This window comes from Ascaphus truei, chromosome 2, assembly GCF_040206685.1.
Source record: "Ascaphus truei isolate aAscTru1 chromosome 2, aAscTru1.hap1, whole genome shotgun sequence".
Lineage (NCBI taxonomy): Eukaryota > Metazoa > Chordata > Amphibia > Anura > Ascaphidae > Ascaphus > Ascaphus truei.
Window position 1 is genome coordinate 79,467,306 of NC_134484.1, and position 27,914 is coordinate 79,495,219.

At 40.1% G+C, this 27,914-nt stretch overlaps 1 protein-coding gene across 4 annotated transcripts in view; it reads left to right on the forward strand.

Annotated features, from left to right (window-relative positions):
* The first annotated feature begins 11,358 nt into the window (after window positions 1–11,358).
* CNGB3 (cyclic nucleotide gated channel subunit beta 3) overlaps window positions 11,359–27,914 on the forward strand; it is a 193,662-nt gene continuing 177,106 nt past the window's right edge. For all 4 annotated transcript variants that reach the window (XM_075582968.1, XM_075582972.1, XM_075582973.1 and 1 more), the window contains exons 1-2: window positions 11,359–11,487; window positions 13,214–13,280. In XM_075582968.1, coding sequence (XP_075439083.1) covers window positions 11,485–11,487; window positions 13,214–13,280 — 70 coding nt within the window. In that variant the 5' untranslated portion in view covers window positions 11,359–11,484. The remainder of the gene's footprint in view (window positions 11,488–13,213; window positions 13,281–27,914) is intronic.

A 27,914-nucleotide genomic window follows, 5' to 3' on the forward strand; every position in this document is an offset into this window, starting at 1 on the left:
ATGAGGCCCATTCCATATGGGGCATTACTCCCCTCAATGCAAGAGACAAGAATAAGTAACCCCCCCTCCCTCAGCACAGGCCTGAGAGCTACCAGGGGGATGAAGTCCAGAGTTTTATGTTTTGCCTCGAGTTTCTGTCAAGGGAAATATATCAATATCTGTGGAGAATTATGGTATAGACGGATGTCAAATAAAGCACATTTTATGTTTTACAAAAGTTCCTGGCGTTCATCCTTTTACTTTGTGTTTATTCAAGCACAGCCTGCACCTACCCAGCACCCTGAAAATGTATGAGAGACTGTGCACTACAATGTGTATAGTTAATATGATTCAACCTCCTCACTGCAGACAGGCGGTGCGCTGACATACACAGACCGCGATATGCGGTCTGTAGGGAGCGGGAGCCGGAGCGGGAGGTGGGCGGGAGTGGGAGGCTTGACAGGGAGGGGGGCGTGGCTTGAGCGGAGGGACCCGCTACTCTCCCCCACCCCCCCTCCCTCCACGGACTCGGGCTGGAGCTGCTGAGGGTAAGTTTAAACACACACACACGCAGGCACTCATACATACATACACACACACACACACACACACACACAGGCAGGCACTCACGCACTCATACACATACACGCGCGCGCACACACAGGCACGCACTCACGCACTCATACACACACACACAGACAGAGGCAGGCACTCACGCACTCAGACACATATCCACACAGACAGGCACGCACGCACTCAGACACACACACAGACAGGCACTCACCTGCTTTCACTCCACACTCCTCCCCGCTCCCCGAAGCCTCTCCTCCTCCCAAAGCCTCCCCTCCCCATTGGCTCACAGCCACACCACGTGACGCGTCAACGCTAGGAAACACCATTCTCTTGTGTCTCCTAGCGGCTGACGCGCCACAGCGTGTAGTCAGCTGTGCCGCCAGGGGGGACCGGGACCGGCTCGCGAGGATTCCCCTGCTGGTGGGGAACTCGCGACATGGCCGCCCGCGCCAACGAGCGCAGCGGGACCGAGGCCTTAGGAGGGTTACACTTAATTTTTTACATTCTATTATTAAAACAGAATCCCAAGCTACAGTGAAAGCACTGCATTCTAGGAGATAATGGTGACAATCAGGGGTAAAATACAAAAGAAGGAGTGCAGGGAAAACAGCTCATTCAAAAAGGGAAATAGTTCCAGTAATGGAAATATATCCTGCGGGGGTGCTTCTAGCCTCCTGTAGATATAGCAATATATGTGAGTCACCCAAAATAATGGGGTTGAAAAAACATAACGGACTTGCTATATAGTGCAGGCTGTATGAAATCCCACAATATCCCAGTGTTGTGTGGTATAATCTTATCATCCCACAGAGTCCATTAGTATGAAGGTGGAGGGGGAGACCTTAAATATCAACCAACGAGGATCATAAATGCATACCTTCGATCCGTGGCATATCTCCCCTGTAGTTCTCTGGTTGTTTCCTCCTGCTCCGTGCAGCGTTGTCAAGCTGGTAGAAATCCACCCTGGCTAAGATGCAGAGAGACAGCTTGCAATGAAATCGTTAGTAAATACTCACAGATTGGCGTTTTGTCCATTCTCCAATGCGTGCATCAATCCCAGAAGTAAGTCAATAGAAAAAAAGGTAAGGTTGAGTAATGCAACAAAATCGGGCTGGAGGCTGGTTAAAATGAATTATTTATTCGGTATTGAGTCAAACCACATACTGTACAAACAAATTGTAGTCCTCTGACGCATCTTCTGCCTCGACGGCACTTTATCAAAGAGTGACTAACTGTTCAGAAACAACCCCTTTTTAGGCACTCCACTAGCTGTTAACAAGACACCTTCCCCGCACCTGCTCCAGCTGATAGATAAAAAGCAGGTAATTAGCGAAGATAAGCAATCACAGTGACTGAAGCAATATGTAAAAGCAGAGGTGTTAAACAAATTCTTTGCCTCTGTATTTACCAGGGAGGAATCAAGCTCAATAGAAGTGCCGCAGAAGGAAGCCACAACCTCCATAATAATGAACGATTCGTTAACTGAGGAAGAAGTTCATAAGCGACTTGAAAAAATTTAAGTAAATAAGGCACCTGACACCGATGGCATACATCCAAGAGTGCTCAAGGAGTTAAGCTCAGTAATAGCCAAACCATTATATTTCATATTCAAGTACTCCATTTCCACAGGCTCAGCACCACAAGATTGGCGTAAAGCAGATGTGGTGCCTATATTTAAAAAGGGAGCTAGATCACAACCGGGGAATTACAGACCTGTAAGCCTGACTTCAATAGTGGGGAATTTACTTGAAGGTTTAATATGGGATAATACCTAATGGAAAACAAAATTATTGGTAATAGTCAGCATGGATTTATGAAGGATAGATTATGCCAAACTAACCTTATTTGTTTCTTTGAGGAGGTAAGTAGGAATTTAGACCAGGGTAATGCAGTTGATGTGGTCTACTTAGATTTTGCAAAGGCTTTTGATATGGTTTCACACAAGAGGTTGGTGTACAAAATAAAGAAAATTGGACTCTGTAATAATATATGCATCTGGATTGAAAACTGGTTAAAGGACAGACAACAGAGGGTTGTCATAAATGGAACTTTTTCATGTTGGGCTAAAGTCGTGAGTGGAGTACCTCAGGGATCGGTACTGGAACCCCTGCTTTTTAACTTGTTTATTAATGACCTTAAGGTTGGCATCGAGAGCAAAGTCTCCATCTTTGCTGATGATACTAAATTGTGTAAGGTAATAGAATCAGAGCAGGATGTAATTTCTCTTCAGAAGGACTTGGAGAGACTGGAAACGTGGGCAGGTAAATGGCAGATGAGGTTTAATACGGATAAATGTAAGGTTATACATTTGGGATGCAAGAATAAAAAGGTGAATTACAAATTAAATGGGGATACATTGGGGGAATCCTTGATGGAGAAGGATTTAGGAGTGCTTGTAGACAGCAGGCTTAGCAATAGTGCCCAAAGTCATGCAGTAGCTGCAAAGGCAAACAAGATCTTATCTTGCATCAAACGGGCAATAGATGGAAGGGAAGTAAACATAATTATGCCCCTTTACAAAGCATTAGTAAGACCACACCTTGAATATGGAGTACAATTTTGGACACCAATCCTAAGAAAAGACATTATGGAACTAGGGAGAGTGCAGATAAGAGCCACCAAATTAATAAAGGGGATGGACAATCTAATGTATGAGGAGAGACTAGCTAAATTAGATTTATTTAGATGAGAAAAGAGGCGTCTAAGAGGGGATATGATAACTATATACAAATATATTCGGGGACAGTACAAGGAGCTTTCAAAATTACAATTTATCCCAAGGACAGTACAAAGGACTCGGTGGCATCCCTTAAGGTTGGAGGAAAGGAGATTTCACCAGCAACAAAGGAAAGGGTTCTTTACAGTAAGGGCAGTTAAAATGTGGAATTCATTACCCATGGAGTGTGATGGCAGATAAAATAGATTTGTTCAAAAAAAGGTTGGACATCTTTTTAGATAGGAAAGGTATACAGGGATATACCAAATAAGTATACATGGGAAAGATGTTGATCCAGGGATTAATCCGATTGCCAATTCTTGGAGTCAGGAAGGAATTTATTTTTCCCCTTATGAGATGCAGTATCCTTGGATGATGTGACTCTGGGGTTTTGTTTGCCTTCCTCTGGATCAATAAGTATATATATATATGATAAAATATCTGTTGTCTAAATTTAGCATAGGTTGAACATGATGGACTGAAGTCTTTTTTCAACCTCATCTACTATGTAACTATATAACTATGTGGATAGTCCAAACACAGGGGAAATAATCACCAAACATAACTAAAATGTATACAAAAAAGTATCTACATACACATACAATGTTGCTCACAAGATCTATATTGTCTCTCTAAACCTATATTTACTAACACTGTTGCAAATAAAATAGTACAGAGAAGTAATCTCATACTATTCAACACCAAAGGTGAATAATGAATACTGGAACAGCAACCATGACAAAATGATATGGTGTAGCAAACATTACAAGAAATAATAACCTCTGAACATATTTAAAAATACACAAACAGACCAAGACATGCTTTAAAAAGATACCAAAACTGTATCCACAATAATACTACAAAAATTATATTGATAAATATCATCAGTGACTGTTTGTCTAGGATCAGACAAAGATAAAGGTGCCCACACATCTCTTATTATAATAGCACACTGTATTATAGGTGCTATGGCAAATGCCCATCTACATAATCCAGGTCCTACAGTGTGTATATATATATATATATATATATATATATATATATATATATATGTTACACAAAAAGAGAAAGAAGGGTCAAAAAGGTGCACTCAAACAATATATAATGAAAAAGTGGAAAAAATGGACTTTATTAGCAATGAGTATTAAAAAAACACACAAGACAGACCCACACAAATATCACATAATAAATTGCTGTGTGATGCAATAATTAAAAATTATACACCAAAAAGGCACAAAAGTCTGGTAAGAACCAAAACATGGGAGTTCAGATGTAACATAACAAAACCAGGGGAAAGAACATTCCCCCAGTATTGTGACTAAGATCGGCCGATCTGTAGCAAAAAACTCAAAAAAAAATATTAATGGCTAAACAAACCAGAACACAGAAAAAATTAATTGACCTCTAAAAAAACTATGCTGCACACATAAAATAAGCAGCAAGAGGAGGGAGTCCAAATAGTGCACTGGTAGCAAAGGTAAGAACCCAATGATAATGGGCAAAGGTAATAATTGAGCAGCCCAGGGACAGAGAGCACTGCAGATGGATAGTGAACAGGGCAATGAGGAGGTCCACAATACAGACCAGCGTCCCAAGCTCAGGCACCAGCGTCGTCACGAAGGAAAGTCTTGGACATTCTAATACAGCACACGGGTCAGGAGGAGGTGGGGGTGCAGTCACAGCTCTGCTCCGACGGCCGTTTTGCCAAAAAGGCTTCTTCCAAAACTGTATCCACAATAATACTACAAAAATTATATTGATAAATATCATCAGTGACTGTTTGTCTAGGATCAGACAAAGATAAAGGTGCCCACACATCTCTTATTATAATTGCACACTGTATTATAGGTGCAATGGCAAATGCCCATCTACATAATCCAGGTCCTACAGTGTGTTTGTGATATATATATATATATATATATCCAATATGACAAAAATACACAGTAAAATACTTATATATTCTCTTGAAAAAGGGTAATTTGGTTTAACCCTTTGGCCAAAGCATTGTAAGCCTGTGAGCCACGACAAGGCAGACCCTGTTCACAGGTCCTAACACTACCAGATAAAATACTAATATACCTCTATTAGGATTCAAATTCTCATTTACCTCTATTAGGAGGGAGAAAGACCAACATTGGATCTACAGTTGTGTGAAAAAGAAAGTACACCCTCTTTGAATTCTATGGTTTCACATGTCAGGACATAATAATAACAATCCTCTGTTCCTTAGCAGGTCTTAAAATTAGGTAAATACAACCTCTGATGAACAACAACACATGACATATTACACCGTGTCATGATTTATTTAACAAAAATAAAGCCAAAATGGAGAAGTTATATGTGAAGAACTAAGTACACCCTTACTGCTTCCATAGAAATTAAGATGCTAAGTAGCAGACAGGTGCTGCTAATCAAATGCCCTTGATTAATTGATCATCAGCAAGTGTGACCACCTCTATAAAAGCTGATGTTTTAGCAGTTTGCTGGTCTGGAGCATTCAGGTGTGTGTTAACACAATGCCAAGGAGGAAAGACATCATCAATGATCTTAGAGAAGCAATTGTTGCTGTCCATCAATCTGGGAAGGGTTATAAGGCCATTTCCAAACAATTTAAAGTCCATCATTCTACAGTGAGAAAGATTATTCAAAAAGGGAAAACAATCAAGACAGTAGCCAATCTTCTCAGGAGTGGACGTCCCAGAAAATTCACCCCAAGGTCAGACCGTGCAATGCTCAAAGAAATTGCAAAAAACCCAAGAGTTACATCTCAGACTCTACAGGCCTCAGTTAGCATGTTAAATGTTAAAGCCCATGACAGTACAACTAGAAAAAAGAATGAACAAGTATGATTTGTTTGGAATGGTTGCCAGGAGAAAGCCTCTTCTCTCTGAAAAGAACATGGCAGCATGACTTAGGTTTGCAAAGTTGCATCTGAACAAACCACAAGACTCCTGGAACAATGTCCTTTGGACAGACGAGACCAAAGTGGAGATGTTTGGCCATAATGCACAGTGCCACGTTTGGCGAAAACCAAACACAGCATATCTGCACAAACACCTCATACCAACTGTCAAGCACGGTGGTGGAGGGGTGATGATTTGGGCTTGTTTTGCAGCCACAGGACCTGGGAACCTTGCAGTCATTGAGTCAACCATGAACTCCTCTGTATACCAAAGTATTCTAGAGTCAAATGTGAGGCCATCTGTTCGACAGCTAAATCTTGGCCGAAATTGGGTCATGCAACAGAACAATGATCCAAAGCACACCAGCAAATATACAACAGAATGGCTGAAAAAGAAAAGAATCAAGGTGTTGCAATGGCCCAGTCAAAGTCAGACCTCAACCTGATTAAAATGCTATGGCAGGACCTTAAGAGAGCTGTGCATAAACAAATGCCCACAAACCTCAATGAACTGAAGCAACGCTGTAGAGAAGATTAGGCCAAAATTCCTCAACAACGATGTTAGAGACTGATACAGTCATACAGAAAACAATTACTTCAAGTTATTGCTGCTAAAGGTGGTTCTACAAGCTATTGAATCATAAGGTATACTTGGTTTTCCACACATGGCTTCTCCATTTTGGCTTTATTTTTGTTAAATAAATCATGACACGGTGTAATATGTCATGTGTTGTTGTTCATCTGAGGTTGTATTTACCTAATTTTAAGACCTGCTAAGGAACAGATGATTATTATTATCTCCTGATATGTAAAACCACTGAATTCAAAGAGGGTATCTTTCTTTTTCACACAACCGTATATAGTAAATGATACCGGTGTATTATGAAAAGAGAATAGTCAAGTAAAATATAATACTGTATGTAAACTCTGTAGAGTGGGAACTGGTATATAAAGAAAAGGATAATGAGTATCCAAAAGTAATTCCTAATAACAAGAAATATAATATCGCTCACCTAATTTTACCCAAATAATGATTATATTATAGTAATGTAGGTGCACCTGGAGATAACAATACAGTATTGACAGAAATGACCCAAGAGGGATCAAAAGAATCTCCAAAATGAAGCATTCAGTATATACAGTATTAAATGAACAATGTGAATGGACTGTGATTGTCCTCCCCATTAATATGGGGTGAGACAGTCTATTGACTGTTGTAACCAGCTGTTAAAACACCAAAAATAATAAAGTTTTAATATATTCTAATTACAATAAACACACACAACTGAAGTATATACATAAAAATATAATAAATGTAACAATAAAATCCTCACAGTGATGTGGTTATTGGAGGTACTGTATAGGAAAAGTTATGTTTATAGTATATTAATCAAAGTAAATCACAAGGTCTGAATCAAAGATTTCTGTACTCTCCATTTTTGTAATAACTGAGATTTATTTGATGACTGATACTTCTTTACTAAATTGGATCCAGGTCCTTAATTATATTAAGATCTGTTTTGACTACTTTGGGCAGATTACCTTAAGGGGCTAACACTGCCACACTATCACATACCATCATGTTCCAAGCTATGTGGCATTGTTTATTTCTTTACTTTATCTACATTCATTTGTATATATTTGATTCCTATGTATTGATATCGTATTGTCTATGTTTCCCAAATGCAATATATCGTGGCTATTTTGCATACACGATTGCCATTCACATTTGATTGGCTAGCTCATGAATGCCCTGCAACCATTGTCTAACAGGGTGTAGTGTTTTCAATTTGGCTGTGTATTTAACAGCACCAAGTAACCAGCACACTAATCTAAGCCCCATTCCCTGAAGAAGTGCGGTCTACGCACGAAAGGTACATCGGCATGAAGCGTCACTGCGGTGACGCGGTGATGTGGCGACACCTCTGGCACTGAGAGAGTATCTGACGGCATCTATATCACAATGCTGCAGGCTTGTATATGAGCGCACTGTTCTGTGTGCTTATACGGCGGTCGGCTGGGACTGACTTACTCATGAGGCACCAACGTGTGTGTTTGTTTACTTGTGGGGTGGTCCGCCGTTACCCTCGTGTCTCAATAGCATTTTCTAGATAGGACATTTGTATATTTTAATACCACCTCCGTGAGAAGTGGGAGGTTGCTTGTCCAGTTGTACAGCAATACTTTGTATATTTACAGCTTTGTTATTCATAGATAGCCCTCTGTTGGGCTATTGGCAGCCTTTAACAGCGCGTAATTACCATCTCCGCCATCTACACTTACAGTTGTATCTATCTACCATTATCTGCAGTCTGTATGACTTTATTGCATTCAGGATCATTTGTTTAGATACAGCTGTATCAGTTATACTCAGGAGATCTATCTTGGTGACTATTAGGTGGATTAATATATTAGAGTTGATGATTTAGGGATTTTACCCCAGGTTTAACGTAATTTCTGATACAGTTGTTCACACTTACCACTTATGAGATGTTTTGGAGTGTTATTAGGATTTACTTTGATTAATATACTATAAACATTATTTTTCCTTTACCTCCAATAACCACATCACTGTGAGGATTTTATTGTTACATTTATTATATTTTTATGTATATACTTCAGTTGTGTGTGTTTATTGTAATTGGAATATATTAAAACTGTATTATTTTTGGTGTTTTAACAGCTGGTTACAACAGTCAATATACTGTCTGACCCCATATTAATGGGGAGAACTATCACAGTTCATTCACATTGTTCATTTAATATGTTCTGAGTGCTTCATTTTGGAGATTCTTTTGATCCCTCTGGGTCATTTCTGTCTCTACTGAATTGTAGAGAAACAGTTATTTGGGTTCTTTTCGTTTTTAACTTTTTTTCAGATACAGTATGCATTTAAGAGTTGAATCAGAGACCAAACATTCCCCTTAGGAACAGTTTGTCATGTCAAATGGCATAAAAATGTAATTATAAAAAAAATGAATAAAAGGCTTACAGGGTGCTAAAACATTTCCGATAATTATATCAATCCCTTAATAGGTAAACAGATTCAATAAGAACTTTTACATGTAATTTAGCAAAAGATGTTACAGTGCTTGTACAAAAAAATAAAGATTAAAAGAAACACATAGTAAATAAGATCAGACAATGTCATATTAAATAAAATAAAAGAGAAGCCTGTACTTTACCCAATGAAATAGTTGTTAACAGGCTCTAAAAATGACTTGCAATATGTAGGTTTCACCAGAAGGTCATTGTAAGAAGATGTGAGACCCCGACATAAGCAGAGTGTAGCCCCAGATGAATCTAACTTGTGTGTCTCAGACACAAATTCCTATACCCAGTTCCTGCTTGATCTTTGTAAGAGAAACTAGACCCTCTGAAGGACTGGTATGGGTTTGTCCGGTCAGTCGTTTGTCACTTTTCGTTGACCAGGAATACTTTTATGTCCTCATGTCTGGGAGAGGAGAATTAATTTATTCCAGATTTAGTCAAGCAGTATAAAAGGCTTAATTATTTTCACCCAGCAGTTAGCAAATACAAGCTACAGGTGCCATGATATGCAAGATAACCTCCTCGTAGTACACATATGACTTTTTGTAACCTTAGAGGGTAAAATAAGTTAGTTATTTGCTACTTACATTTTATGCTATTACACCAGACTCTGCTCATGTCATACTGTACATACCTAGGAGTGACTGCAGGCTATACAAAATTGAAATAATTGTAATTCCTGTTGACCTACCTAAGGATAAAGAATGTATTGTCTTTCAGGTATGTCAGCAAGTTTTTAGGATTTTTTTTTAGGCTTTCCTCAAACAAAATAAGCTTTACTCACATGAACACATTTCAGTAACTGGGATAAATTGCCCCGCCCCTCCTGTCATTTTAAAATAAACAGTTAATGAAAGTTGGTTCCTGAGAAAACAAAATGTATTTCCTTAATTGTTTGGATTACCTGGGTGTGCAAATTAAGCCATATGAAACCTAACCCCGCTGCCAGAATAAAACTTTAAAAACAATTTGCAAAAAGGTTAACCCCTGGTTGTGAAACTCCATACAAAATTCAATACTTACATTACTATATTATGACATAAAAATAGACTATAGTTTACAATTTTAAATAAGATTACATAGGTTTTTGTTGTGGAGGCAGAGGTGGAATAATCATTTGATAAATTATGCCTACAAAAGTAAGTGCAACTTTAAAATTGCACACTTATCAATTTTTCTTGAAGAAACTATGGTAAATAAACTTAGTGGTCAACCAACTTATAATTGCCATTAACCTAATGACAATATAGTTGGACTATTTCAAGTAAATGTTGAATCTCTTCTCACCAGAGTACAGTAAACTCTTGGTGGAGCTCTCTAAGATAAGAAGTTAATTGTACAACTTTAATCTAACCTGCCATATGTTCTATTAATCTCCTTACTGCTGATTATGGAGTTCAATTAACAGAAGTTGCCGTAGCATTTTAGCATATGACAGAGCGAAAAAGCAAAGGTTCCTCATCTAAGAACCATGTACTGTAAACCCACAAGCCTGTAAAATCAAAACTATTCTCTGGTCCAATTTAAATGATTGATTGACTAATTAATTGCTGTTCTCATTTACTAGTTTAGCTTAATCTTTTCTTCCATGAAAATGGGTGTTGTCCTTCTTGTCTTTAACAAGTTAAGGCAGTTTTAATTACCTTAACTTCTTTCCCCTAAACTTTCAGATGGCAATGTATCTAGATACATACTAAATCAGTATGCTGATAAAACGGTACAGATGGTCTTCTAACTAGAGATATAGTACAGTAGGAGGCACTTTCTATTTATGCATGGATGAGGAAATTAAGAGTTTAAGGACTGCAATATTACACTCATTTTAATTACAATCTGTAATTTTCCACATATTTCTCATTTTAGTTTGAAGATCCTCATTTACTATAACTATGTATTTAGTTTGTACATCTCCATCTGGTCAAGGGTTAAAGTGTGTAATTGTAATACACCAAAATAATATAAGCTATATAACATTTATTTTGCAGGGCCTGTCATTCTAAATTTCTAATGACATTGTCTCTATAAAAAAAATACTGCTTGCCTTATCTAGTCAGAGTTGCATTGTGGAATTAAATTAAGCTAAACCCTAAAGTGCAGTACTTAGTAGACTAATTAGCTTGTCAGGTCATAGCTAAGAAGAAAGTCAAACTGCCAGTGAGGTCTACAGAAACCATTGTGACCTGTCAGTTAAGAAGAGAATATCACAAAGCAGAAAATGAAGACAAAATAGGATAATTTAAGAGCTTTCTGGCAGACTGCAGAAATGGTAAAGTACATACCAATTTATATCCTTAGAGATTCAGCTGAATATTCTGAATATGTTAAGTTTTGTTGCATCTGTCTGATTAAAATAAAGGAAACAATATACTTGTGTGCTCATGTTTTGCTAAACATCATGACTTAAAAGCAAAAACAACAATAATCATAACAGTATAGAACTGTTTTATTTAGCATAAATGAATACTTAAACTAACACTCCCATAGGTTTTCTAGAAACTCTAAAGTTTGTTTATAAACTTATCAAATATTAAAAACATGAAATAAACAACACACATGTAAAATACAGTATAATAAAACATTGGAGGTAGAATAACTCCTTAAGGGAACACGAGATTAGTTTATTCTGGAGAAGTATAACCATTAAGTTGTCTGAAACAAAACTTTCCTTTGTATACATATTCATGTCTAAGGCTTTTTTTGGAAATATGGATCCTAGTCCGAGAGACGTACATGTCTTTAAAAGTGGCTTGTCATTTTCTGCAAATATTTAATCTATTTGACAATTTTTGCTAATTTTGCACAAATGTTCTCATTGCTCGATTTATACTGTTAGTGAAAGTTTGACGATTTTTCCCCCCCCAGAATCGTGTTACATTTTAAGTGAATGTCAGTATACAAAAGGCCACATGATGTTCCACAGTTACTCAATACTCGTCAAAAAATTATAGGAAAATATTTAGGAAAAAAAGGGAAAATCTCACATGCAAAAAAAGCTGCACATACAGTATCCTTCCTTGTGTGCTAAGAGTCACGTACATCTTTGTCTTTGTCTGGTAAAATATGCTCATATTGCATTCACAGTGTAATAATATGGTCATTGCAGAAAATCACTAACAATAATAAGATCAAGCAGAGCTATTTTTTTTTCTGCTGTTTTTTTATATAACGCAGAACATTTCATCCTTCTTATTTGATGCCAGCTGTTTTTCTGTTATCGCTATTGACTTGCCTATGTTATTAATGGGGATGTACGTAAAGTTTAAGAACTGTAGAGGGAAACGCCACTGGTGCTTCCAAATAGATCTGGCCATTTCCAGCCAAAATTAAGATCAGCAGCTTTGGCGGATATATAATAAGCCACTTAACGTACAGAGAAAAAGAAAATTATTTGCATCTTACAAATGTTTCCACTAACTCCTAACACAAAAAATTCTGTATTTCTAGCTACAACTGTCCCTCACATAACAGGCATTTAAATCACGGAGGAAAGATTATTTGACAAACTAATCTATATTGTATGAATTTAAATATTAAACCTCACAATATGTATGACTGGAAAAACTGACATGTAGCACATGTCATATTAGAGTATAACAGAATGGTGCTGTGGCTTATTACTGTATATTGCTTTACAAAATACTACCTGTTCCGATTTATAAACCTGTCGCTGCTGGAGAGCATGCAACACATTGCTCTGCAAAGTATTGGAGGCCTTATGGCTGCAAAAGGGTTAAGCAATTTTTCCCTTTTGAATGTCATCTAGATGAGCAAGAATTCATTTTAATATATGGCACACATGGACAACGTTTGGGTACGGTGATACTGAGTGTAATAACCACTGAATAATAATAATAATCTTATGAATGAGAAATATGTGATGAAAAGATTAACAATACTAACCAAACCTCCCTGTGATGTTTCATACTATATCTAAAAAGAAATGTAGTTTGATACTTTGACTTTAACTAATCTTCTATGTTTTGTTCATAAAGGGGACAACAAAAAACATAAACCAATCCCACAGCATGGAACCGAATATGGTTGACCCAAAAAAACAAAGTAAGTTCCATAATCGTTTTCCTCTTGTTACTTTTTCATTAATACATACAGCACTACTTACCTTCATTTTTTTTTAGTGTAGAATACAGTGATTTTCTCTTTGGGATTTCATCGTTATTGATTCCAGTATGCACCTGAACCTATTTCTTTAAACATTACTAGCTGAGCAAGGGCTGTTTCTCTATATTGGTTTTGCCTTTTACTATATCTCAGGGTTGGGTTCACCCTACTTCCCCTTAGCTCGTAACATACTGTACAGTATATAACTTGATGTTATGCTTTTGTGGCCATGTCCCCCTTGGTCCACGTTCAACCCCATAACTCCAAGTGCGCTGCGGAGGTGTGCTGATGTGTCCAGCGGGTGTGGGAGAGTTGCGGGGGCGCGCGGGTGTCAGCGGCAGTGTGCGCGCTCGCATCTGGTGAGTGTAGGGAGGGTAGTTAGGGAGCGCTCCAGTGCACCAAAGGCTCCACGGTGGCCCAACTACACAGGGCACTGCCATCTTGTATCCGATCGCGCATGCGCCAGATCTGGCACATGCGCAGTGGATTTCAAATCTGGCAGCCATTTCAGAAGCACACATGCGCAGTAGAGTGCTAGGAGCAATGGCCATTACGGAGAGGGTTTCGCGGAGACTAAAGCCCCCAGAATGTCCAGGGGCAAGGTATCACATGTCGCAGCAGAGCCAACAGGGCTCCAGGATTCCCCTGCTCAGGGAGATTGTTACTTTTGGCATGCAGAGAATCACGCCAGTTGAAGCTGAGACAAGAAGAGGGTAGGGTGTGTGTGCAGGGTGTCTTTGACCCCTGCATAGGCCAGAGACCCTCTTACGCCCCAGGTAGGTCTCGACTCCCCTCTTAGCTTGTGGCTGCTGCAGGGATAGGCCCAGTAGTTAGGGACACTGCCCCTGTAGTACAAGCGTGAGGGACACAGCTGGGAGGCAGCTGCATCCTGACATCAGGTAGTCTGGGACCAGATCACCACACAGAGAGAGAGAGGCTTTCTTCATGGTGGAACCATTCACGCAGGATAACACCCCAAGTGGAGGTGGAGGCTTCGCTGACGTCGTCACTGGATCAGCGGATCCCTTTCTTCTATCTTCCGGCCATACCCAGGTGTAAGAGCACCTGGGCAGGTACTACAAGTGCAAAACTATAACACCATCAGTTTATACAATAAATAATTGTGAAATTATGCAAAATTGTTTACATATAACTATTTTCTTTCCAATTATAGTCCAGTAGTTAAAAATGTATTTTGAGAACCCTTGAATATGTCACTCAGTTTGTTTTTATTTATTTTTTCTGTGCCAGGGATGGCAATTCTAAATTATATTTTGATGTGAATGTGAGGGGGGAAATGAGTTCTCATTTCCTGGTTAGTTATGCATGACTAATAAGATTATAAAATCTACAGCCAGTGTTTTCTCTTGCGCAATTTGCTGCATTGTTAGTAAAGTGTATAAGCTGTATGATATGTCTCATTTAGTGTAAAAAAAAAATACTTTAGTCTTAAATCTGTCATCAAAAATAAAATGTGTTACATCTGTGACTTTATTTGTTGTACAGTTTGTTACTGTAGGAGTTAGTGAACCGACAAAGTCAGACTGTTCCCTTCTGTGTTTGTAACTGAGCCATAATTAAACAGAAATACTTCTACTTTGAGTTTATAGTTATATTTGTTTCATACAGTAACAGTGAACGGATAATTTCAGTATAGTTGACATTGCATTGGAGTTTACAAAATTGCTGTATTTCGTAAAAACTTTGTAAAAAAAATTGCAGTTGTTAAATTTCACACACATTTGGGTGGGCTGTCCCACACATCTGGGTGGGCTAATTCCTGTGGACACCAGGGAGGTTAGGTGCCCAATAGCACCTCCAGTACTGTGGGGACATATCCATCTGTTGTGGACATTGGTTGGATGACACTGTGGGGTTCCGGTCCTGCGAGGCCTAGTTGATGGGGACATGGTAGTATTGTTCATTATATTATGCTCACAGTCAACTGTTATACTTATCAGTGTGTGTGTGTTACTGTATTGGGTCCTGTCACGGGGTTATCCCACATACTGTAGTAGGATCCCGTGCAGGTGGAGGCGCTGTCACCAGACGGATCAGACACACCCCAGGCTCCCAGCAGCGGAGGCTCAGGCCTCCTGTGAGCCGCAGGTAACGCACCATATACACGGTAGCTGCCATATCTCCCAGGGGGTGGGGGAAAGAGTGCTACACTTTTGTAAATGTATTGTTAGTATCACTTACAAGTTAATCCTTGTTCATTTTTAAGGTACATTTGATCCTGATTATGAAACATTACTTTAAATTGAACAAAATGCAAATCAGCTTTTTTAATGTTAATATTACTTTTGTATGTCTTATTATCATCAAAGTCTGGGACATTACATTAATTTTAATCTTACAAATACTGTAGTTGGAATAAATTTGATAAAAATGGTATTTCAGCACTTTGTTAAATACAAAGTTTCTTTAGGGAATAAGTAACAGATGAATGTAAGACATACTGTATTGTACAGTATAGCTACCGTATGTTGGAAATTAGCATCAGTTACTGTCACTCACTGTTTAAAATACACTGCATGAAATTAATCACAACTGCTATTCCTCTATAGAAAACACGCTAATGAGATTTAAGAACTGCAATTTTTTTTACAAAGTTTTTACGAAATACAGCAATTTTGTAAACTCCTGTGCAATGTCAACTGTACTGTTAAATTATTTGTCACTGTTACTGTATGAAACAAATATAACTATAAACGCAAAGTACTGTAGAAGTTTTTCTGTTTAATTATGACTCAGTTACAAACACAGAACGGAACAGTCTGACTTTGTCGGTTCACTAACTCCTACAGTAACAAACTGTACAACAAATAAAGTCACAGATGTAACACATTTTATTTTTGATGACAGATTTCAGACTAAAGTATTTTTTTTTACACTAAACGAGACATATCGTACAGCTTATACATTTTACTAACAATGCAGCAAATTGCGCAAGAGAAAACACTGGCTCTATATTTTATAATCTTATTAGTCATGCATAACTAACCAGGAAATGAGAACTCATTTTTTCCCTCACATTCACATCAAAATATAATTTAGAATTGCCAACCCTGGCACAGAAAAAAATAAAACAAGCTGAGTAACATATTCAAGGGTTCTCAAAATACATTTTTAACTACTGAACTATAATTGGAAAGAAAATAGTCATATGTAAACAATTTTGCATAATTTCACAATTATTTATTGTATGAAATGTGTTACTAGACATCAAACTGCAACAAAAAACCTAACAACTTGCCTGTGCACTTGCTACACAGAATCAGTGTTGTGACGTACTGTGCATACTTCTTCCCTTTATATATTATGTTATTTATAAAATGTTTTAAATGTTTTACCAGGAAGTAATACATTGAGAGTTACCTCTTGTTTTCAAGTATGTCCTGGGCATAGAGTTAAGATGACAAATAGTACATGATTACAAATACAGTTACATAAATGAACAGGGTATACATTATATACAAGACATAGCATGCACAGTTAGAGATAATATACACTGGCGACACACTTTATTCGAGCTCGGCTAGTCCCACGAATTCGGGTATACCCGGGTGTATTGAGGTTTGTGACTGTTTTCTGCCCGAGTATATTGGGTTATTTTCTAGGCAGGGATTGAAGCATTTTATTCCCGCTGGCTGCAATACTGCACAGTATATATATATATACTGCATTACAATTCATGAATTTATGCCATCTTGTAGACACGCGAAGCATTGCAGCCTATTAAATCCTAATCATTATAATTTAACAAATCAGCCGCCCATCAGCCAGGCATGAACCCAGGCTGGGAAGGCAAACGCAACGGGGCTTGTCAGAGGTGAGGAGCGGCGCATTCCAGGTATCTGCCAGGTACATACCGGGTATTTGCTCGAATAAAGTGTGTCGGTGCAGTATATATATATATTATAGGCGTATGTTACAGTTACAGACCAGATTAAAATATAAGACAGCTTTAGTTTTGAAAGAATTTAGACTGGTGGCAGCTGTGAGAGTCTTCGGTAGATTGTTCCAGTTTTGGGGTGCACGGTAAGAGAAGGAGGAACGGCCGGATACTTTGCTGAACCTTGGGACCATGAACAGTCTTTTGGAGTCAGATCTCAGATGATAAGTGCTGCATGTGGTAGGGGTGAGGAGCTTGTTCAGATAGATGGGTAGCTTGCCCCGAAAGTATTTGAAGGCAAGAAAGGAAAGATAAACCTTGCGCCTAGACTCAAGTGATGGGCAATGTAGTTCTTTGAGCATTTCACAGTGATGTGTGTTGTAGTTGCATTGGAGGGCAAACGGCATATTGAATTGTAAAGGGTATCAAGTTTGCTAAGGTGGGTTCGGGGTGGAGAGCCGAATACTATGTTCCCATGGTCGATAATTGGCATTAGCATCTGCTGTGCAATGCTCTTTCTGACCAGCAGACTTACGGAGGATTTGTTGCTGTAAAATACACCTGGTTTGGCATAGTTTTCGGATGTCAGTGTTTCAATGTGCATCCCAAATGTTAAATGTAATTTTATTATCAAGATTGCGGCAATTTTTTTTTAGACTAAGCAGTAATTAATGCAGCCAATAATTATGCATTAATTAGCACATCATGATCATGGTCCTGGGGGAGAGTAAAGTAATATTTGTACCATAGGGTTATGTAATATTAATTATGTAATGTAATATTAATTATTACATAACAGTATGGTATTACATTAACCCCTTTAATGCCTGTCGCTACCAAGGTACATCAGAGACATCAAAAGGGTTCCTATTAGAAGGAACTACACTACGTTCCCGCCTTGGCTACCTAAGTGGCTTGTAAAGCATTGCCATAAGATTCTTTACTAACCGCTAAGGTAAATAAGTGGTTAACCCCAACCACCATCCCCAGTGGGGCCGAACACTCCTACACCCCCAACACACAATACACCTGTTATTGGGCAATGAAAAAGTTAAGAAAACAGATTGTGTGCTTATGAGGATGTTAAAAGACATAACAAATACCCAGATTTAAGGTATATATATATGTATGTATGTATGTTACTGCAGCCCCCTTTCCCCTGTGACTTATGGAAACCACGTGTGCTGCCAGTACTGTGGCTCACAGAAGGCCTGAGCCTCTGCCGCTGGGAGACTGGGGTGATCTGTTGTTCTACTTGATGCAGCACCTCCACCTGGGAGGGATCGCGGCACAGCGGGATAACCCCTCGCAGGACCAATTACAGGGAAATGATACACACACCAGTATATAACAAATGGTTTACTGAATACTAACATGGTAATTTAATACACAGTGCACCCACAATATATTGCCCCCACAATAACATCACCCCGGTGGAACCCTCAAAGTACTGAGGTGCCTGAGCAGTTAACCCACCAGTGTCCCAAGACCGGGCCCACCCAAAGAGTGTGTGGAGAAGCGCTACCCACTGGGTGTGTGGCCGTTGGTGCACTTGTGGACGCAATACCTTCGTGGTCTTAGGCCAGACCAGGCTGCCTTGGTTGATGGTTCCCACGCCGCACGGATCCTCAGGCATCTGGTCCACCTCTGAGGGAGCTCCCATTGGGGTGTGTGCCTTTTCAAGTGTCTTTTAGAAGTACCTGGGGTCTGGTCCCAGACAGCAGGCCGTGCACACCACTTGCCGTCTTTCACCAGTGCAATGATACTATATAGTTACAGGGGAAGTGTCCCTACCTATGGACCTTCCCTGCAGAAAACACAACCTATAGTGAGTCAGGGCCTAGCTTAGACTTGGGGGGGAACTCAGGCCTAGTCCAGCTGAGCACTGCTCCATGAACACTTCCTGGTCCACCTCTGAGGGAGCTCCCATTGGGGTGTGTGCCTTTTCAAGTGTCTTTTAGAAGTACCTGGGGTCTGGTCCCAGACAGCAGGCCGTGCACACCACTTGCCGTCTTTCACCAGTGCAATGATACTATATAGTTACAGGGGAAGTGTCCCTACCTATGGACCTTCCCTGCAGAAAACACAACCTATAGTGAGTCAGGGCCTAGCTTAGACTTGGGGGGAAACTCAGGCCTAGTCCAGCTGAGCACTGCTCCATGAACACTTCCTTCCTCCTCTTCGTCCTGCTCCTGACTGAGCGCGAGGTGCCTAGCTCACCAAATGTATATAACTGCTTGCAGGAGATTCTGGGAGCCCTATTGGTTAACACTGCCCACGTGATGAGCAGCCCCGGGGGCTACTGGGACATGTAGTCCCATGTGGAGCATGAGTAATGGCCGTCACAACTCCTGCCTTTCTGCGCATGTGCAAAATTCATACTGCGCATGTGTGCGCATTCCAAAATGGCGTCCCCCACTTGCCAGGTGCGCCATGGAGCTCCCCCGCTCTGACGTTCCCCCGGAAGGCCTGCAGCCTCTACCAGGTGGCTCCTGCACCTACCCGGGTCTGCCTGTAGCTCCGGTGGCACCCGGCCCCTCAACAGCCATCCCCCTCCCTACTAACCAGCAGGTAAAGGGGACTTGGCTACATCCTCCCCCTGGTGGAGAAACCAACATCCCTGCTTGGGAGCAACATATATACACAAGTTATATAATGAAAATGCATATATTATATACAACTTATCTGATACAAACTTTAAACAATGTTGTACAGCTCATTAAACATGGCTATAACAGATGCCATTTAAAACCAAAGACATAACATAAAATACAGAGCTCAGTGCACATCCAGTGAAACTTATATACGGTACAGTGCCTAAATATATATGTATAGATATCTATTAAATAAAATGGTCTTTTAGTTTAACATTTTGGCCAAATTGTTGTAAGCCCCTGAGCCACTACACGGCAGACCACATCTCAAGGGTCCCTAACACTAATATAAATTCTTAATAACCTGTACATTACCAGGAAGAATGATTTATAATAAATCTGTCAAAATTAGTTGTATAGATCTAAGTCTGATTGAAGCTTTAATTAACCTGTACATTACCAGGAAAAGCAGTCTGCATTAGATTTGTCACAATCACACTGCAAGCAAGCAAGTTCCCCTTAGAGTGGGAGATGCAATGAAGTGAGCTTTTAACCATTTAAATGTGGGAGGGAGTGAGCTTCAATTAGGTAGCAGGTTGCCACCCTCCAATCAGCTAAGATTAGCTGAACAAGAATTGTAAAACATACAGGACACCTACAAGCTCATTTTGAACCCCCAAATTAACCACAACATATATATAAGCATATAAGTGTCACAGAGGAGTGCTACTGAGCATGGCAATATATATATTTAAAACCAGAGACATAACATAAAACACAGACAGAGCTCAGTGCACATCCAGTGAAACTCATACACGGTACAGTGCCTAAATATACATGTATAGATATCTATTAAATAAAATGGTCTTTTAGTTTAACATTTTGGCCAAATTGTTGTAAGCCCCTGAGCCACTACATGGCAGACCACATCTCAAGGGTCCCTAACACTAATATAAATTCTTATTAACCTGTACATTACCAATATATTAAATATATATATTGCCATGCTCAGTAGCACTCCTCTGTGACACTTATATGCTTATATATATGTTGTGGTTATTTTGGGGGTTCAATATGAGCTTGTAGGTGTCCTATATCTTTTACAATTCTTGTTCAGCTAGTCTTAGCTGATTGGAGGGTGGCAACCTCCTACCTAATTGAAGCTCACTCCCTCCCACATTTAAATGGTTAAAAGCTCACTTCATAGCATCTCCCAATCAGGGGAACTTGCTTGCTTGCAGTGTGATTGTCACAAATCTAATACAGAGTGCTTTTCCTGGTAATGTACAGGTTAATAAAAGCTTCAATCAGACTTAGATCTATGCAACTAATTTTGACAGATTTATTATAAATCATTCTTCCTGGTAATGTACAGGTTATTAAGAATTTATATTAGTGTTAGGGACCCTTGAGATGTGGTCTGCCGTGTAGTGGCTCAGGGGCTTACAACAATTTGGCCAAAATGTTAAACTAAAAGACCATTTTATTTAATAGATATATATACATGTATATTTAGGCACTGTACCGTGTATGAGTTTCACTGGATGTGCACTGAGCTCTGTCTGTGTTTTATGTTATGTCTCTGGTTTTAAATATATATATTGCCATGCTCAGTAGCACTCCTCTGTGACACTTATATGCTTATATATATATGTTGTGGTTAATTTGGGGGTTCAATATGAGCTTGTAGGTGTCCTGTATGTATAACAGATGCCAGTCTTCTCTAAGACAGCTGCTGAGACTTGTAGTGAGGTGCCTCTAAGGAATCATAGGCCACTCTAGTGGGAGGTGACTTCTGCGAGTCTCTTCTTTCCCGTCTCCTGATAACAAAGCCTACTCCCTTTTCTATACTGTACCTTTCTAATATAATAGGTGTCTGCTTTTAAGCGCAATGAGGCCTTCATCTTTTCTTCTTAATTCATTATGGTCAACAATATCCCATTGAATCTTTCTAAATGTATCTTCCAGATATTGCAGTGCTGCCTCACTGGAGAGATTGTTGCCAGATTTATGTTTGAATGATAACTTTTGTTTAACCTCCAGAGATTCTTAGCACCCTGTGCCGTCATGCATTCTTCCTAAATGCTGTCTAAGGCTGCCGCCACGCTAGCGCCGAGCACGCAGTGCTTGCCGCTTTTACTAACATAAATCTATATGTTTAAGTCCCCGCTCATGCGGTGCGCGCGCTTGTGCTCAGGCACGCACGCTCACTCAAGCTTGATGCTTGAGTAAACAAAAAAAATTAACTTTCAAGCGCGCTCAACTTGCCTGCAATGACGCCCCCTCCCCCCCCCCCCCCCCACACACGTTTGCGAAATAGCCAGGACCCCCGGCGCTCATGCTTAGAGAGTTGGTGACGTCACCGCTCTCAAGCATTAGTGCGGCCAGCGCCAGCGTGGCCGCAGCTTAACCCAGGGACAATCCAGCCTCTGGAGAATGAGGGCCTTTGCTTTTTGGTGTGTTACATATTTAGGGGTTGCTTCAACTTAGTAATTGTCTTTGTAAACTATTTTTTAACAGCCTCCTCATATTTCTGTTTCTATGTCTCTGTTTTTAACATAATATATCTTTCCCCAGGCCGCTTGCTGTTCTTTTCATCTTTCTGGCTTCGTGTTCAGTTCAACTTTGTTTTGTTCTTTCTTATCATTATTGAAAGTTTACAAAGTGAAGTGACATAAAACATATAAAGTTATACTGTAAACAACATTTAATAGGCTCCCATGACAATATGTGGTATTATAAAATATTGAAAACATTTAAAAAAATATTTAAAAGCATATGTTTAAACCATAAAATGACATAGTTCCATTACAATTAATTATACAGTAGTTGCATTTATAGAATATCTTTTTCCAGCATTAGTCAGTTCTATCCTTTATGGTGAACTAAGACTCCTGCCTTAAAAAATAAAATGAACGTCAAGATTTATTAAATAGCAGCATAATGCAGAGATTATATCATATTGGATCTGTAAACAAATTTACCATGTATTAACCTATTTGCTGCCAGGGGGTCAAGGACAAACATCACACACTTTGGAGGCTATGCACTAAGCTCCGTTAAGTGGCTTTAAGAGCGCAAAGTACTTTTAGAATGTGATATTGCGCTCAGCGCGATTCACAGAGCAGCGCTAACAGGCACTTCATGCTCTTAAATGGGCTTTTTTTCCAAAAATGTTTCTAAGTCCCACCAAACACGTACGATCAGCTAAATACGCTGATTTCTGCCTTTCTACGCGATTCTCTAAGCTACGCTAAGAAATCGTTCTTTAAAAACGCGCCAAAAAAACATGCCAGCCCAAGGCAGGCGCAAAAGGATCAGGACTTAAATTTTTTTATTTGTTTACATTTTTGCAGGCACACCATCCATACAACAGGCCGGCGGGTGACCCCCGCTGACCCCGACGGGTTATTCCTGCGGGCGTCCCGGGGTCCCCGCGGAAGTCTGGGGGTCCCCGCGGCAGTCCCGGGGTCCTCGCGGGCCTGCGGTACCAATGATGTGCCTCGAAAAAATAAACAATATTTCTAACTAAATACACCCCCCTCCCCCTGCCCCCTAACACATACAATACAGTAATGGGCAAAATTACTATTATCCACATACTGTATGGATAATAATGCATTTGCCCATTTTAAATACATTAATCACAATAAATACAGTAAATACATATTACACTTACCTTTTCCAGGCATCACGATGAAGGCCGTCTTCATCCTCATCTTCATCTTGCTCATGTCCCCTCCGGTGCTGCAAAAAATACACAAGAATCAAAATAGCCAATATAATGTCACTTAACCCCTTAATCACCTTAGCGGTCATTAACCCACCCTTACCCACCACTCGGGAGGCATAAACACCCTCCCCCACTACCCACCCTGTGAGGCCTAACCACCCACAACCCACAGGGAGGCCTACCCACCCTGGCTTGGGGACAATACCCACTTCCCCCACCCCCGTTAACCACAATAAACAGCACTATATTTAATAAATAATACATAACCCACCCCCTGTGCCCCCCCATAAATACCTGATTTATTCTTTTACATACAGGGTTAATACCCCAGGCCCACGGAAGTCCCCGGTGGTCCTGACGGGTGTCTGTAGGCCTCACAGTGGCCCAGTAAAAGGTTTCAAACAGGGTCTGGAGGCCTATGGGTGGTTCCCGCCAGGCGCTGTGGTCCACCAGGTGGTCTCCGTTGGCCCCAAATGAGGTCTCCACGGGCAGCCCCACAGGTGTCTGAGGGTCCTTGGGTGGTTCCCCTGGGGTTCTGGGGGCCTTCGGTGGTCCCTACGAGTCTGCAGTGCCCCCATTGATGTGGGGCCACCGGTTCTTCCCCGCATGTGTCCCCCGTGGACCCGGCAGCCTTGTACCCGTAGGAAGTCCGGGGAGACCTCAGGTGGTCTCCATAAATACCACCCCTCTCCCCCCCCCCCTCCCCCACCCCACACACACATACAGTACAGTAATGGGCAAAATAACTATTATCCAGATATGGATAATAGAATATTTGTCCATTATTAAACACATTAACTCGCATAATAAAATAAATACAGTTCTACTAACCTCATCAATATGAATTCTCTCCGCCTGCACGTTCCCTCTGTCCTCCGTAGCCAAAAAAATACATTGCAAATACATTCTGGTGTCACTTAACCCCGTAATCACCTGATCGGTTAATAACCGCAAAGGTAATTAAGGGGTTAAGCAACCCTGGCCCGATACCCACCCTTCACCCATTCATTTGTACAGTGGCTTCATTATGTATGTGTAGCCCAGTGTAAGAAATGGGGCTATAGTTCTATCCTCCTCCTGTGTGTAAACTGTGCTTAGGGCAGATTGCCAGGAGTTGACATGGGTTTCCCCCGCTTATGACACTGGGTTGTGTGAGTGAAGGTAGGTCACGTGACCCTGTGTCCAATCAAGAGATGCAGGGGCAGTGCCTACTGGAGGTTACATAAAGCAGTGTCACTTCCTATTTTAGAGTGATTTTGTTGGAGTGTGAAGTGTTAGTGAGTTAGGAGGAGAGGAGTGATCAGCTCATGAGTAGAGCTGATCTAACTATAGTTAGTGAGGTGGACCAAGTACCTCTCACTCTGCTTAGGGGTGAGGGAAGAGCTAGCCCCACTCTGGATGCCTTCGGTCCAGAGTGGAGGCAGGACCATCACAAGGGAGAACAGTTAGTGGACTGTGCAATAACTGTACCTGTCGGCTGCTGCTGCTGCCCTGGAGAATAAAGAGACTGATGCTTTTACAGATAATCCTTGTGTGACACTGGATCTCTCATCCCTGTGGGGAAACTCTGTGGTAAGTATTCCACCCCGCATTCCTGGGGCTTACTATAGATGAAGGCGCTGCACCATTGAACCAGAAAGAAGGCATCCACCCCAGTAACCTGTTCCTGTTATCCCCCATGTCATCGCGGGAGACTCAGGCCCTCCTGTTGCCAGAAGGTATGCACCACACAGAGACACCTAGCCAGACCCCAGAACACCTTAGGGGACCCTATCTGCGATTGGGAGGGGGAAGAGGGGCTAGATATATATATAATTTCCTAGAATCCCTTGCTGCAGTGGAAGTGCTGTGTGCTGGGTGATAATGGTGAAAGACAGGGTTGCAGACCTGTCTAAGACATGCAAATGAACATACAGTAATATTTCCATTTGCTATATGCTTTACTGTGGAGGGTTTTTGTCACTTTTATTGCCCACCATAACCTTAATAAGTGTGGTGAATACCTACTCTTAGTCTCAAACCAGCATAGCCAGCACAACCAATCTCACACTGATAATACCCATCAAAGTTGAGACATGTCTGTGAGTGGGTTTACTGGCTTTGCATCTCACCCCAGCCTATGCTTAAAAGCTTTGTTTAAAGCAGCATGCATTGGCTTAAGGGTTGCTCGTGTAATATGAGCTTGAGACAAAAGGTGGCACTGTGTGCTCATTTGCATGTCATTTCCCAGAATCCCTTGCTGCAGTGAAGTGCTGTGTGCTGGGCGATAATGGTGAAAGACAGGGTTGCAGATCTGTCTAAGACATGCAAATGAACATACAGTAATATTTCCATTTGATATATATATATATATATATATATATATATATATATATATATATTATAGCAAATGGAAATATTACTGTTACTGTTACACACACACACACACACACACACACACACACACTCTTAACCAATATACAAAGAAATGTTTAAGCATTCAAACAACATGCGCAAATGAAAATACCACATCTCCAAATCAAAATCTCATCTACCAAATGTTAATCTAAACATTGAATTTTGCAGTGTATACATGATGCATATAATATGTGCATCATGTACACTATGCAAATCAATGTTAACAATAAAATCTTCCAAACAAAATACAATTCAATCCAAACAAGTATACTATTTAAACCATCTTTGTTTTGATGATGTCATCTTAAAGGCAATTGAAGCTCAGGAAATTCTGATTGGCTGGCTTCATTCCCTTTAAATGACGTCATCAAATTTATTAATTTTTTTACAAATTCACATGGTTTACACGGCCCAGTCAGGGCCGTGTGAACCATTTGACGAAAATGTGACGTCATAGGCCTATAAAAGCCTATGTCGTCTCATTTTGAAGCCAGACGCCGAGGAGGAAGGACCTCCTAAAGAAGAAGACCAGGGTGTGGCAGATGAAGATCAGAAGACCTGGAAGAAGACAGAAGACAGAAGAATTCAGATGAAAACCCCCTTTGATGAAATGGATTACAAATAGAAGAAAGAAGACACAGTTGGTTCAAGAGCTTCCGGTTCCCCTGGATTTTGGTGAGTGGGCATCTAATGGTAAGTTAACAAAAGAAAAGTATATTTTATTTAACTTTTACAGGTTTGTTTTTTGTTTTTTAGCATGTGATAGTTTTTTCTTTGATTATCATTTCTTGCCACTGTATGTATGTATGTATGTATGTATGTATTTATGTATGTATGTCTAGATCGATGTATACATGCAGGGTACGAAATGATTGTTTTGGAAATGCTTGTTTTGCTGTTTTAAATATGTATTTTGCTGCAATGCTTACAAATGAGTGTGTTATGTAATTTTTAATTTAGATAGATGTAATTTTTGGTGGTTTTTGCAGTACTTGATTTCAGGGTGTGCTTGCTTTTTAATAGTGGATTATTTTTGGTAGTTATGTTTTGTCTGATGGTAACTTTTTTTTTGAACGGTTTGGTTTAACAATTGAAATAGGTTATTGTGTAATTGATTTGTATTGGATTGTAATTTATTTCGGATATATATAGTGTGTGTGTATATATACATATAAACAAATGGCTTATCCAATGCTATGCAATGCATACATATGTTCATTTTTACAACGCCAAACTGGCTTATCCAACGCTCTTACGAAGCTTTGCAAAGTTGTTTATGTGTACATAATATATATAATATTATATTATACTATATAACTTATTATATTATATATATATATATATATATATATATATATATATATATATATATAATACAGTATATAAACTATATAATTTATGTGTGTGCTGCATATCTTATTGCCTGCGTAAAATATTTGGTGTATTTCAGTGTTTAAAAATGCCTTCAGGAACGGAACTTTCATTTAAACAGTGTTCCTATGGGAAAACGTGTTTCGCTTTACAACGTTTCGCTATATAAAAAACCATTTTGAGTAACACATTGTGTCGGATAACCGAGTACTGCCTGTATGTGTGTACACACACACACGTGTACACACACGCACACACACGTGTGTACACACACACACACACAGACACAAACAGACCCCATTTGGGGCCCACTGTGATCTGCGGAGACCACCTGGTGGACCACGGCGCCTAGCTGGGGGAAGTGGGTATTTTTCCCCAAGCCAGGCTGGGTAGGCCTCCCTGTGGGTAGTAGGTGGTAAGGCCTCACGGGGTGGGTAGTGGGGGAGGGTGTATAGGCCTCCCGAGTGGTGGATGAGGGTGGGTTAACCCCTTAATGACTATAGCGGTTAATGACCTCTAAGGTGATTAAGGGGCTAGGCGACATTACATTTGCTCTTTTGATTGTTTTGTATGTTTTGCAG